The 13,847-nt window shown below is 51.7% G+C and overlaps 6 protein-coding genes across 6 annotated transcripts; 3 read left to right on the top strand and 3 right to left on the bottom strand.

Annotated features, from left to right (window-relative positions):
* Positions 1–264: 264 nt before the first annotated feature.
* Positions 265–4,006, top strand: GT037_010460 (alpha-actinin-2; the record flags this gene model as incomplete). The annotated part of the gene is made up of 7 exons (XM_038935507.1): positions 265–320; positions 384–450; positions 519–871; positions 918–2,157; positions 2,214–2,416; positions 2,916–3,024; positions 3,104–4,006. The coding sequence occupies 7 exons, from the start codon at positions 265–267 to the stop codon at positions 4,004–4,006; spliced, it is 2,931 nt and encodes a 976-aa protein (XP_038781757.1).
* A 220-nt stretch (positions 4,007–4,226) lies between these two features.
* GT037_010461 (uncharacterized protein) lies at positions 4,227–7,937 on the bottom strand (the record flags this gene model as incomplete). Its single annotated transcript, XM_038935508.1, has 5 exons — positions 4,227–4,756; positions 4,812–5,173; positions 5,240–6,073; positions 7,744–7,856; positions 7,911–7,937. The coding sequence occupies 5 exons, from the start codon at positions 7,935–7,937 to the stop codon at positions 4,227–4,229; spliced, it is 1,866 nt and encodes a 621-aa protein (XP_038781758.1).
* A 293-nt stretch (positions 7,938–8,230) lies between these two features.
* On the top strand, positions 8,231–9,276 carry GT037_010462 (rna-binding domain-containing protein; the record flags this gene model as incomplete). Its single annotated transcript, XM_038935509.1, has 2 exons — positions 8,231–8,256; positions 8,304–9,276. 2 exons carry the CDS (start codon positions 8,231–8,233, stop codon positions 9,274–9,276), a joined length of 999 nt encoding a protein of 332 aa, XP_038781759.1.
* Positions 9,277–9,775: 499 nt separating this feature from the next.
* Positions 9,776–10,196, bottom strand: GT037_010463 (uncharacterized protein; the record flags this gene model as incomplete). The annotated part of the gene is made up of 2 exons (XM_038935510.1): positions 9,776–10,095; positions 10,145–10,196. 2 exons carry the CDS (start codon positions 10,194–10,196, stop codon positions 9,776–9,778), a joined length of 372 nt encoding a protein of 123 aa, XP_038781760.1.
* A 454-nt stretch (positions 10,197–10,650) lies between these two features.
* GT037_010464 (ribosomal protein l28e) lies at positions 10,651–11,367 on the top strand (the record flags this gene model as incomplete). The annotated part of the gene is made up of 5 exons (XM_038935511.1): positions 10,651–10,693; positions 10,749–10,837; positions 10,887–10,910; positions 10,991–11,115; positions 11,196–11,367. 5 exons carry the CDS (start codon positions 10,651–10,653, stop codon positions 11,365–11,367), a joined length of 453 nt encoding a protein of 150 aa, XP_038781761.1.
* A 1,337-nt stretch (positions 11,368–12,704) lies between these two features.
* On the bottom strand, positions 12,705–13,631 carry GT037_010465 (uncharacterized protein; the record flags this gene model as incomplete). The annotated part of the gene is made up of 1 exon (XM_038935512.1): positions 12,705–13,631. The coding sequence occupies one exon, from the start codon at positions 13,629–13,631 to the stop codon at positions 12,705–12,707; it is 927 nt and encodes a 308-aa protein (XP_038781762.1).
* Positions 13,632–13,847: the final 216 nt, after the last annotated feature.

The following is a 13,847-nucleotide window of genomic DNA, read 5'->3' on the forward strand; positions in this document are numbered from 1 at the left end:
AGAAGACACCAGGATAGTAGCGGCCAACCAGAGCAGAGGTGGGCGGTCCAAGGCCGTGTGGATCCAGGGGCCCCGCTACGAGGACCAGGGTGCAGCGACAGCCGAAGCCGCGCCCGCAGTCAGTCAGCCATTCATTGTTTTGGCCCAAGACTACTTTGGAAAACACGCCTGAGCAATCGCCAGCAAGCATCGCGTATCCACCCAGCTTAGATATTCCTACCTGCATGCGCTCAGTCCGTGTGAGAGCGCTGATGCACACAAATCATGGCGCCGCTTGAACAGCAATGGGTCAAGGTCCAGCAGAAGACATTCACCAAGTGGTACGCTGCCTGCCACCCCCGCCGCTCCCCCGGGCCCCTACGCTACTGACGACACCACTGCAGGCTGAACAGCAAGCTCAAGATCCGCGAAGTACAGATCAACGACCTGATCATAGACCTCTCTGACGGTGTACGTGCCACCCCGCCTGGCCCCCCCGACACGGCCTCTCCCCGCATCCAGTCACTGACGCCCCCTAGATCATACTCATCCACCTCCTTGAGATCCTCAGTAACGAGTCCCTCGGCCGCTATGCCTCCCGACCCAAGCTGCGGGTGCAGAAGTTTGAGAACGTCAACAAATCGCTCGACTTCATCCGAAGCAGGAGGATCCAGCTTACCAATACCGGTGCCGAGGACGTCGTCGATGGCAACAGCAAGATCATCTTGGGTCTGATATGGACCCTTATTCTGCGATTCACCATCAGCGACATCAACGAGGAGGGTCTCAGTGCGAAGGAGGGTCTGCTGCTGTGGTGTCAGAGGAAGACGGCCTGCTACGACGAAGTCGAAGTCCGCGACTTCTCCACCAGCTGGAACGATGGGCTCGCATTGTGGGTGCAACATTCTACATGCAAGAACCGGGCTAACGTTGCACAGCTGTGCCCTGCTCGATATTCACCGTCCCGATCTCATCGACTACGACAGCCTAGACAAGAGTGACCACCGCGGCAACATGCAGCTTGCATTCGACATTGCTTCAAAAGAGATTGGTATTCCCGACCTCCTCGATGTGGAGGACGTGTGCGATGTAGCGAAGCCTGATGAGCGTTCGCTCATGACATACATTGCCTACTGGTTCCACGCCTTCTCGCAGATGGAGCGCGTAGAGAACGCCGGCCGAAGAGTCGAGAAGTTCGTGGCAAACATGCAGGGAGCGTGGCAGATGCAGAACGACTTCGAGCGACGCATGCGCGAGCTGCTGGACCAAATCGCCAAGCAGCGCACACAATGGGAGGACGCCAAGTTCGACGGAACATACGCAGATGCTAGGAACCAGTCAACCGAGTTCACAGCGTGGAAGCGCAAGAGCAAGCGAACATGGGTAGCTGAGAAGTCGGATCTAGTAGGCCTATTGGGAAATATCAGGACGAAGCTAGCAACATATCGGTTGCGACCCTACGACCCACCTGCAGAGCTGAGTCTCGAAGCACTAGACACAGCATGGACAGGCTTGATGAAGGCCGAGCGTCAACGTTCCCAAATCATCAACGAGACAATCAGAGACATCAAGAACGCTCTACGAAAATCCTTTGCCGACAAAGCAAATGACTTCGCTTTGGCCCTCAACACACTCTCTACATCGATATCAGCGTTGGAAGGCGATGTTGAGGACCAGTTGGAGCATACCAAGGAAATCAGCAAGTCGCTTGCGCCTTTGGACGAATACCTCAACCTCATAGCATCTATCGATGAGCAATGCGCTGAAGCGAATATCGAGGAAAACGACTTCACAACGTATACATACGATGAGCTGGAATACGAATTGGGTTTGGTCCGCAACTCCGTATCAAAGAAACTTGCCTTCCTGGAAAACCAAATGGTTGCGCGTAACATGACCAACTTAACTCCCATACAACTGGAAGAGTTTGAATCAGTCTTCAGGCATTTCGACCGCGATGTATCCAACTCGCTGGCCGAACTGGAATTCTCGGCCGCTTTGGCAAGTTTGGGCTTGGTCTACGACGAAGCAGAGATGCATGAAAGGTTCCGCGAAACTAGTGGGGGTAAAGACTATGTCACCTTCGAGCAGTTCATTCGTTTCATGGTAGATGAAACAGAGGATCAAAACACCGCGGAGCAGGTGTTCGAGTCTTTCAGAGAGGTCGCTGATGGCAAGGTCAGTCCACGTTCTTACATCCCCTTTCCTAAAATCAATTACTAACATCCCATTAGCCATACGTCACAGAACTCGACCTTCGACATTCACTCGTTCCGGACGAAGTAATTGACGACCTAATCGCCACCATGCCTGAGCACCAAGGCCCAGATATGCAAGAAGACCGCGACATCCCCAAATTTGACTACATCACCTACATGCAGCGGTACATGGGCGCTGACCGTGCAAACGGCAACATTGCCGAAGAAGTAAACGGCGAGTAGAACTCGACCGATCTTGAGCACAGGGTTCTTCTCACCCCAGCGTTTTTATAGCGCGTGAAGAACGAAGAGTCTGGAAAATTGCATGGATTGGATGTTGAGTTTAGCGTTATATGGTTTCGTTTTTGCATAGTGGCCGTTTTGGAGTCACTCCATCGTTGGGTATCAAGTACAATCAGGAGGGGGGAATTGGGAGGCTCTTTGGAGTAAGGCGCGCTTGCATGTTCGACGTTGGATACCACGCAGATAGGAAGAATTATTGAACTTAGTCATAATCACTTAGTTGGTCGCTTCTAGTGTCCAGCGTCTTGACGACAAGATCGTCGTCCCTTGATCAAGACCAACCCACGGGCAGGCATCAATTTCATCTCTCTCTGTCTCGCTTACGGTACTCACTTCACTATCGTCCACACACTCTATTCGAAATGTCCTCCACCTTCACTTACTTTCGGTCTCTCTAGGTGACCAACGGTCCGTGAGTTTTGCACTTACTTCAAGCAAACTCTCTTCTGCCACAGCTTACTTCCTACTACATTACCTCATCCCGACCTTCAGAGGTCGCAATCGAGATCCGGTCTTAAACCGCCAGTACGTCGACCAGAACAGGGTAAGATGTCATTGTACGAAATGTATGGGAGACACATACTGACCTCGTATCTTCGCCTCTGCAGTTCTGCCTCTCCTAGACAGCGGTCGCCGCATTCATGGCGAACAAAACTTCTGAATCCTTCCGCTTTCTTGACTTGCCGGCTGAGTTGCGACTCATGATCTACAAGCTCATGCCGAATTTTACCTTTCGTACCCGATACGTCAAACGCAACAGCAATGGAGACACTACGAGTAGCTTTACAATCATCAGATATACTGCACCCACAGCCATGCTTGCTACATGCAAGATGGTTAAGAATGAAGCCGAAGCGATTATCCTCAAGACTACGCAGCGGCTTCATCCCATTCGAGTCGACGAGAGTCATGTTTACCTCATGGGTTTCATAACACCTCGAATTGAAGTCGATACTCGAGCTCTTTACTTTCTTGAAGCCGAGAAAGGACGGTTCAAGAAAATCTCTGAATGGTACTCTCGCATCCAAACGAACCAACATACAAAATTTGAGGCTGCCTTTCCCACGTGCACGCACGATATATGCTCTCTCCTCACTAAACACGGGTATGTCATGGAGGGTGGTACACTGGAAGAAGGAGCTCGTGCTCTGGTCAACTTCGCCCGCAAATCTGGATACTACTTTCATATTCGCCACGAGGGGCCTGCTTGGAATCGTATCTGGGCCATCACTCCGAAGAAGGGCGCCAATGTCGAGATAGGTACGACAATCGCACTGAATACGTTTGGCAACTCTGTAGTCAATCGTGCGTCTCTGAAAGTCTTTTTAGTTGCGATCCATACACTATCCACCATATCTGCAAAACAGGAATCTGCTGTCCGCCGGGGAATCGATATCAATCAGGAGATGCACCTTAATCCTGGTTGCGTTCTATCTTCATCATTGCTTTTTGGTGCCAGTCATATAGACGAAAGGTTTAAGGAAGTCTATGATCAATTCTGGACAGAAGGCGAGTGGGATATTTGAGATGGTACCCGGATGTTGTATTAAACTTTCAAATGGTAAAAGCTCAACAGGCATGAAGGTCTTGGTCCACTGATAGTATAAACATCAAAAGTGGATAGTCAAAAGATGGGCTTTCACATCCCAGTAAGTCTGAGACGAAGAAAGTATACACACTGGTCATCATGGGCTGTACTCGATGAACCAACGCCTTCAATGAGATACCTCCCTTGCGTCCACTTATTCAGTTAACACCCAGCAAATCCGGTAGCTCAATCATGTTCCTCTGCATCTCCTTACACATTTCCAGAAACTCCTTCTTCTCCATGTCAGTCGCAAACTCAATCTTTGCTCCACTGATGACCTTCCCCTTCTCCACCGCCTTCTCAATCACCACCTTCTCCTTTCCTTTTCCTCTGACCGCAGCCTCAGCAACACTATCTTTCCTCATCGCGCGATCGCCTCTGTCGATTGGCACTCTCAGACCCTTGATTTTCACCTCTCTGTTACCATCGTCTTTGACCTTGATAGGGTTGACAGAGGAGTTGAGGTAAAAGGCTAGATAGCCATTTCTGAAGTCGGCAGAGAAGTGGATCAGAGCGATTATGGCGCCTGTATCGTTGTCTTCCCAAACCCGTAGATTCTCCAGGCCACACATTTGCTCGGCATAGGAGAAGGACTTGGAAAGACCTTCGTGAATGCGCATTGTTTTCTCTGTCCGGAAGGTGGCGAGAAGGGTGCGACCCATTAGTTCGTTTTGGAAAAGTGCTGCCGCTAGGTACACTGTTAGCTAGTCTCATTTCTCGAAGAAGTCATCTTGATAGCTTACCCTGTCCCGAGTCGAAAACATAATTGACCCAACTTGTTTTCTCTGTCCGTGCAGGCCGGTTGCCATGCTTGATATCGTGAAACTTGAGTTCGCAGGGTACGGTAATTGAGACTTTGGCTGGGTTGAAGTAGCTAGAGTACGGAATGTACATTTGATCGTCCTCCATACGTAGCTCTACACGCGTAGTGTTGTCATCGCTAAACGCCCATACGGACGTCACAACGCGCACCGACCTTGTCTCGGGGTCAGTTACGCGTTTCCGTACAACGGCGATCCTGCATTCTTCAGAAGCTTGGATCATCTCGACGTCTCTGGGGTCGTCTTGGTTGATTCTGTGTGAATACTCCACAAGCGAACCGCGGCTAGTGGCAGTCAGTGGGCCAATCCAGCGAAATAGAAAGAATGAGATCCAGAAAATCTTGACTTACACATCACACAAGATAGCAGAGTTGCGAAAAGCTTCTTTCTCAAAGGCTGCTTTCTGACTAGCCGTGGTGGAGCTTCTGTGGAGTTTCATGATCTCTGGCGACGAAGGAAATGGGCTTAACTTAGCCTGTGAAGTTTGCGTGGATGTTCTCTCAAGCTCGTGAGGTGGACCCAGCCTCATCGCTGGAGGTGGAAGCAATGTTAGATGGCGAGTGTCATTCTTTTGACCCGGCCCAGGTACCTCCAGTGTATGTGGGAGAGGTGATGTCTTCTTAGTCGACGTAGATTGATGTCGGCTAAGGTGAGCTTCGTGAAGTAATGGTGATGGACTCTGCCATCCGGCTGAACTTGTGCCGGCGTCGGACGATGCATAACTGCTGCTGGAGTACCGTAGCGATGAACTGCCGAAGCTGAATTCTGACACCCGTTTATGATTGGGTGATGATGCTCTTGAGGTTGATATAGTCCTCGTCGGAGACGATGTAATAGGGACTTCGTCATCATGTTCGACCAGTAAGGACTGCTTAGGTGACCTTGGACACTGAGCGATCCGAGGGAGAGAGACCTTGGTTTTTGGATCTCTGGGCGGGGATTTTGGCGGAGACAAAGTATGAATACTCTGACTCAGTGGATTCGCTGCTTCAGTGGTTGGTGAACGCGCAGGGTTTCTTGCCGGTACAGGTGGCACATGCGAGTCCCGTGACGCGACAGCCAGATTCTCCACCAAACGATGTACCTCGTCCAGCTGCTGGTCGAGACTTCCAGTCGAGTGGTACATGTGATCAACCCGTTCTGCCATTGGCGTAACTACACTTTCAAGACGAGTCATAGACTTGCTATACTACGTCAGTAAACGGAGTGTATGAGATTTGCATCACTAGCCTTTGTAGTGCTTCAGCCAAGACGGTGATAGAGCTTGTGTGCGTCTGTAATATCTCCCGCAAATTGGCCAGGTCCCCGCCCTCAGTCGTCCAAATCATTGTTTTGTAAGAGGTTAAGACCAGATCACTCCATGAGCGCTCAATTGCGAAACCGCCAACAGTACGGTGTTTTCTGATAACTTGGTATTGGTCAATCAGCGAGTCAAGATCGTCCACCTTCCGTTGACAAGATCTCAGGATTGCGCCAATGCCGTCTTTTGTTTCTTGATCAGCGCTCTGGAATAGTTCACCTCCATATTCAGCGTGCAGCGTCTCCGCCAGTAATTTTAGGGCTTTTGCGAGGCTACCGACTTCTGTCTCGACGTAGTGAAGCTCCGGTGGCGCGTCTTTCTGGCAAGCATAAAACGCTCGTCCAACTTTCCAGGCTTTCTGCGATAGCATCAATATGTCCCCAATGCTGGGGACGGTCATGGTGGCAGATGACGACGGGTCATGCACAAATTTGAAGTATTCAACCAGGTATGTGAACAACACACAGGTAAAGATGCCGATAGCGATCGGGGGTTTTCATAAGGTCCAAGAATTAGGGACGGAACACCCGGGGGAGGCTCGCGATATACTGTGGGTGCGGGAACCGTGGGGGCTATTGAGATGTTCGCAATGCAGCCTAGGGCAGGCCCAGCGCCATGCGCCTGGATATAAGACTCCATAGCGACTGTGTTGTGGAGACCGATGGCCGTGTGTTCCAGTCGACAAAGGTTGAGAAGGGAGGAGCATGGGTTGTGATGCTCGACGGGGATACCACGTGGGTCAGGTAGCGCATCATCATTGGCGTCTGTCTATCGACCACACAACCGGCAATCTGCCCCGCGTAGCTGTCAATACCTGTCAACGGGCGCTGGGCTCGATCAAGACCAACACGAGCGTAAGCTTGGACTGTGCAAGTTCCAGCAATTGTGACACGCATACGCAAGACGGATGTGTTTGGTTCAAAAAGCGGGCTACCCCTCGGACCGGCCACGCCATGGCGCCAGCCGTGCTGCAGGGTACCGTCAATCTGTATTAAAGGCTCTGATGTACATGTACAGATCCCACCTCATGTGGGATAAGATTTGCCGACTACCGAGCGACTTGATAGAGTAGAGGAAATTTGGAACCCAGGGTACATCTATAGACCTTTTTCCCGACCATCGCGTAGATATCGTACCCAAGAACCCATGCGCCTAGAGTGTATAGTATTGTACAGTGAATCGCAGGTCGTTGTCATATCGTCATTTGGTGCTTATGCAAGTGGTGAGAAGAGACTAAGGCAGTTAGCTAATGTTCCATTGAGTTCAACAGAGACAAGACAGAATGGCGAATTCCAAATCCAGTATGTAAGCGAGCGTCTTGAGAATCGGTAGGCCGCTTCCCCCGTGTGAATGCCCGTACCACACTCTTCTGTCGGTTCTGCCTGCCTGACTCGTCGCACGTGTGGGAGGGTCTCATGAACGCAAGTCCACTGGCCCTTTCTGGCATCTGAGAAGTGGCTGGGCCGACGTTCGAAGCCCGTACTGCTTTCCAACCCAAAGAGTGGCATCTGCTGTGCTCTTGTGGAAATGATCGAGGCCGGCTAGTGTACTCACCGGATCAGAGACGGCTTGGGCACGCTTTGGGAGTATCCAAGGTATAGAATCAAAGGCAGGTAGCCATAGTGAATAGCGACGCGGGAAACATCGATGATGCGCGCGATGCGCTCCTGCTTGGAGTCAGCGGAAGTTGGTCGAGGCAACAATTGCGCATGATGACGTACCTTGGACTCTTCTGAAAGTTGGTACATGGTGTATGTGTGGTCGGCCCTGGGGTGGAGGAAGTCGAGGCGTGTGAAGGAATGGGTGACGGCGGGTCTTAGCGAACGATGTTGCGATGATGCGTAAAGCTCAAAGTTTTGGTGTTAGCCGCATGTGTGTTAGCGCAGGCTCAGACTAGAGCTCCAACATCTTCGAGATACCTTCACCTAGTCTTCGACACCATACTCCATTCACGACGCCTTACGACTCTGACTGGATCGCCTGAGCATACATTGCGACTCGGGATATAAGACGATAAGCACATATATTCGTAACTCTCACAATGTCGGCCCCGAGTGCGCGTCACTGGTAAGTTGCAACATTCCACGCCTGAACATATGCTAACGCATGCGCAGGGAACAAAATAAGGAAGCAACAGTCTACGTTGGAAACCTCCATGAGCGCGTCACGCCCCGCATCCTTCATGAGCTGATGCTCAACGCTGGCCGAGTACGGAACGTCAACATGCCCGTCGATCGCGTCAATGGGCAACATCAAGGATTCGGCTTCGTAGAGTTTCACACAGAATCGGAGGCAGATTATGCGCCCAAGATAATGAACAATGTCGCTCTGTATGGAAGCAGAATCCGCGTGAACAAGGCATCAGCAGATAAGCAGAAGAATGTAGAGATTGGCGCCGAGTTGTTCATCGGTAACCTTGATCCTGGAGTGGACGAGAAGACACTTTACGACACGTTCGGCCGTTTTGGACCGCTAGTGAATGCGCCAAAGGTTGCGCGCGACGACATCACGAGCGCATCCAAGGGCTATGGTTTCATCTCGTACGGCGACTTCGAATCCTCCGACGCGGCTATCGCCAGCATGCACAACCAGTATATCATGAGCAAGCAGATTACGGTTCAGTATGCGTACAAGAAGGATGGAAAGGGTGAGCGACACGGAGACGAAGCCGAGCGTATGCTGGCGAAACAGGCCAAGGCTCACGGAGTCGCCCCTGCAGTACAACCACTGCCAGCACATCTTTTCCAACTTCCTCCAGGTGCTGCACCAACTGGACCAGCCATGGGCGTGGATGGCCGAGGTGTACCTGGTGCACCGAGTGGGCCCGGCGCAGGATATGGACCTCCTGGTGGACCTCCTGGTTATGCTCCTAACGGACCTGGAGGCTATGGTCGACCTCCTTCCACAGCTCCTGTTGGTCATCCAGGTCTTCCGCCACCCCCGTCTGGCTTGCCCGCTCGCCCACCAAGCGGTGCTCCAACCAATTTCTTCCCTCCTCCACCCGGATTCAACGGCCCACCCCCGGGCTTTGGCGGTCCACCACCTGGCTTTGGAGCACCTCCTGGTTACGCACAGGCACCGAGGTAGATAGAAGAGGCGCGAACGGACAGATTACGGCGACATCACTTTTCGCTACAAAAGCGGGCGTCACACCCTGGGGTATTTCTCAAGTCGATCTGGCCGGCGCTGGGCAGGCAGGAATCAAGGATCGTCGTTGTGATGACGACCTTCTTGGGAAGAGTGCCAATCGGCTAGTAGGAATCAGCAGGGAAGGACATGGTCATGATTGAAAAGCATGGTATTCACCAAATTGCGGATTGAATACAGGAACATGGAAAGTTGATTCGAAGAGGCGCTGCTGAGGTCAGCGAAAGAAGAGACACAGAACTAGGAAGATCAGGATACAAAAGATATCGGCGTCCAAACTCATACCTGCAGAAAGATACCCGCCATGAGCATGTCAGACAGATAGGCCACTAAAGGCAACAAAGGAAATATAGTAATATGCCCAAACTCCAACAAAGGAAACGATTTATGACAGTCCTGTGAAAAGTGTGTCGCCCCCTATTATACCCACTTGCTACGGTCATGAGAAGCTGACAAACTTGGGGTCGCGGGGTATCCCGTCCGCTCCGATGTTGTTCTTCTTGAACCTGTCCTGCATGTATATTCTGCGGGCCTCGTCGAAGTCGACGCCTCGTCGCTTCATGATGCGCATAACTTCCTTCTTCCCCGCGTCATCCAGGCCTTGGCGCGAATCACCGGCTTCCACATTCCCACTCAAGTCAAATGCTGATGACGAAAGGCCGGCTTCAATATCGTCGCGGAACGAGGATGGCAGGCGCGTGTAGATGGGTTCGGGGATGGGAAGGAGGTGTATCCAGCGGTGCCGGGTGAAGTAGGCAGCTGCGCGGTGTTAGTCTGTGTCGCAAGCGTGGTGTCCAAGGTAGCTTACCTGTCGCAATCACCAGGACGATGAATGATACGGAGTAGAGGATGTAGGCCATGACGAAGATGCTGTTTGAAGCTTTTACAAAGGTTTACGGGTTATGCGACACAGCGGAGGTCTTCGGGAGTGTGTGTGAGGGCTGCGAGGGCGCAACAAAAGGATCCAGGAACTGACAAACAAAAGAAACAGACGGGAAGTGAAGTTGGCGATGGAGTTCAGATGCGAGCCTTTCAGGATAAAGGCATTAGGAAGAGTTGGCTTGACACGACGATGGTTCGTAACCACGGAGTCGCGGACAAAGACACTCGGCTGCACCGCCCCATATCGCGTGAATGCGTGGTCACACCTCCCGCTCCGCTCCGCCCTTGGCACCGGCACGCATGTTGATCCATCCCCGAGACACGCACTAAGCGCATACGGTAATGCAGACGAGGGCCATCCATTCAATATTGGCGAACTTTCCTAACGTCAAGCAATCGACATCGTCCGTATCCACATTCCATACAGACACAATGGCCACCACTATCTCGCACGATCTTGCCTGGGAGGTTACCAGTGAGTGAAAGACTGGGACACGAATTGGCGTGGGACTGGGGTTGACATATGGCAGAGGGACGCAGCTCCACGCTCGTCAAGAGGGCGAACGGTGTCCAGTTCTCGCGCGATCCTCTTAACCTGAGGAACGTGTACAGCCGCAAGGTACGCATGGGTGTTGGATTGGTGAGGACAATGAACTAACTCTGCTCAGAACGAGGGCTCGATCGCCAACAAGGTACGACCACAACGGACCGCGAATGCGCCGCGCGCATATGTGAACTGAAGAAAAGGGCAATGTTGACAATATTGGAACAGGCCATCGGTGTCATCCCCGGCAAGGAGGGTGGTGTCACTCTTCTCGTCAAGAAGGCCGACAAGCACCACCAGCCCGCGTCTGCCATCCAGACCACCACCTTCGGCCCCAGCCGATCCACCCGCAAGTACGTCCCCAGCAGTCCACGGGCTTGTTCGAACGACCGCAGCCACTTCGTACTCTAGAATCGCTTGCTGACCAACGCAGGACATACTCCGCCATCGTCAACTCCACCACCAAGCGCAACTACCGCCCCGACCTCCGCCAGGACGCCGTCGCTAAGGCCTCCGCCATCCGCAGGAGCCAGAAGCCCGTCAAGGAGTCCAAGCCCGCCAAGGTCAGGGGTGCTAAGGCCCAGGCCGCGTCCAAGGAGGCATAGATTATGAGATACTGAAGAGCGTGGTGCATGTGAATTGGTTCGGAGTTTTACTTCATTCGGTTCATCATCTTCTGTGGGATTCGGAGCTTATGAAATGAAATGAGCATGGGTTGCATGAACGAATAAAGCTAGAGTCTTCACGACGAATTGACTCGGCGAGAAATGAATATGCTTCGAAAACCATATGCCGGTCCTGCCGCTTCAATGCTGGATGTGCACACCATCCTGCGAAGTGATTGTCGCGAAAGACGTTCTCCAAGTGTCACCCAGACCGTGCCCGTGCCCAGAAGCGCTCATCGTAATATTCACGTGGGACGTACAACCAATACAATACGCCATTGCAATTTGAGCGTCGTGGAGAACAAATGAAATCTATCCAAATATATTCCCAAACTACGTTGTAGACGTCGAAGATTAAGCTTCTAGATATACAAGACGTGAGGCGTGTGATTGTTGTCTCTACCAGCATACAGTGCAAGCATAAGGCACCTATCAGAGTAGAGTAAGACAGCTTCATGCACCAGAGTGAGGCCATGCCCTTTTCGGAAAAAGACTGGACAGCTCTGTTCTACCAGACAACTTGCACAACGCCACACCCTTGTTTGAGGCATAATGAATATCCAAAATTCCTATGAAAACTAGACGTAGAAAAGACGCATCTTACTCTCTTCCAAGTTTATCTGGCTCACGTCGTTGTGCTGTTGGAAGGCTACAGGGGACGAGGGCACAGACCATCCGTCTGAGATTTTCGGTGAATGACACAAGGCCATTTGATAAACGACCGGGGCATTATCATCCTCGGGCTGCGGGTGGGTCTTAATCTTGACCAGCCTTCGCTTGTGTAATGCTGAAACATGTATGGATACGGTATTATTTCACTTTTTTTCATCAAATCATCTACTCAGCCTCTCAGGGGTTGTCATCTTCAGTAGTATAGTGGTCAGTATTTCCGCTTGTCACCATCACTGGCAACTCGCGGGAGACCGGGGTTCAATTCCCCGCTGGAGAGCACAGCATGCAATTCTTTTTCTTTTTCTTTTTTGCCCTGGTGCAGTGAATCACGTGGTGGCCGGCTCGGACATGGTAGAGACAAACATCTCCCCCTTTTTTTGTGGCCATGCCCCGCGATGCGTCATGCAACTGATCACCCCATTCCTTGTTGTTATATGCAGTACCGAAATAACGCACTGGAAGTATTTCAGTTGCACTTCGACGTTTTGTCCTTGCGAGCACTTTCTGGCGATCTTCATTCAAGATATCCAGACAGCTTACGTACAACTCCTACCTCCAAGTGTTCATGCGTGTTCCCTTGCATCCATCAACAGTCTAGAGTATCATCAGGAATCGCGGTGGGTCCTTCTTCGTTTCCGCATCCTAGGTTGACCTTGTTCATAATGGTACGTCGTCAAATTTGCAGACGGGGACGGGTTATCAGCAGGCTGTCGTATATTCGAGAAAGTGAGTAGCCCTTCCGAAGCTTGACGAAGCGTATGATCATCATCAATTGGCGCTGCGGAAAAAGAAGAGTCAAAAGCTGCTATCTTCTGTGTAGACCACCCGTCGTCAGCCGGTGTCCACTCCCTCAGAAGCGATCCAGTGCCAGCATGCCACATGAGCTGGCGCAAGGTCGCTGACGGCGCGACTAGTAAACATTGGCATCTTCCCTTTGACCCCATGCGAATACGCGTCGCGACGCGCTTGGTGAACCTCGTCATGCCTGGAGGTGCATCACCAGGTCCGCCGTAGTACCTTGGACTCAAAGTGCAGTCCAAAGTTACTGTTGTAAGATGTGTAATGGGATACTGCTGGAGTGCCTCCCGCCAACCGTCAAGCTCCGATTCATAATGCTCCTCAGGAATACGTCCGATTTCGTCTATAAACGACCTCTCTAGGGAGGTCTTGGCCATCCTATACGCCTGGTAGTCGCTACAGAATAGCGAAAGTCGTATCTTCTTTGGCAGTCCAGCATGAACTAGTGCTGTGGATGTTTCATGGGTTGTCGCGTCTGATTTCTCGCTCTTGTAATCCGCAAGCAAGCTCGATAGTGCGGCATGTGTCTGGAACGTGACGCTCCTCTCTCGAAGTATTATGGGTAGAACTTCCTCACGAATGACTTTTGAACAACCTAGCAACGGGAGTGGCACTGCTTCTGTGATTGCATGGTACACGATCGTTGAATCGGTGAGTGCATAGTACCATATGTCGTCTCGCAGTTCTCTTGCTAGAGTCGAAAAAGCGCCGAGTGGATTATTGTTCAGCTCCATGTCGGTACTGGACGAAAGGTGTTCGTATCCAAATAGAATCGGGAGCTGAGGGGCTAGATTCCTTAAACGTTGTCCAGGTGGCACCAAATTGCTTCTTTGTTCCGAGACGCGACCACCGGCTGCTCATGCGAAATCCGACTAATAGAAACTCAACCTTGGGCTCAAGGCCGCAAGAAGCGAGATCTGGATCCGTGTTACCAATGTGCCATGTGTGGC

This window comes from Alternaria burnsii, assembly GCF_013036055.1.
Source record: "Alternaria burnsii strain CBS107.38 chromosome Unknown 756, whole genome shotgun sequence".
Lineage (NCBI taxonomy): Eukaryota > Fungi > Ascomycota > Dothideomycetes > Pleosporales > Pleosporaceae > Alternaria > Alternaria burnsii.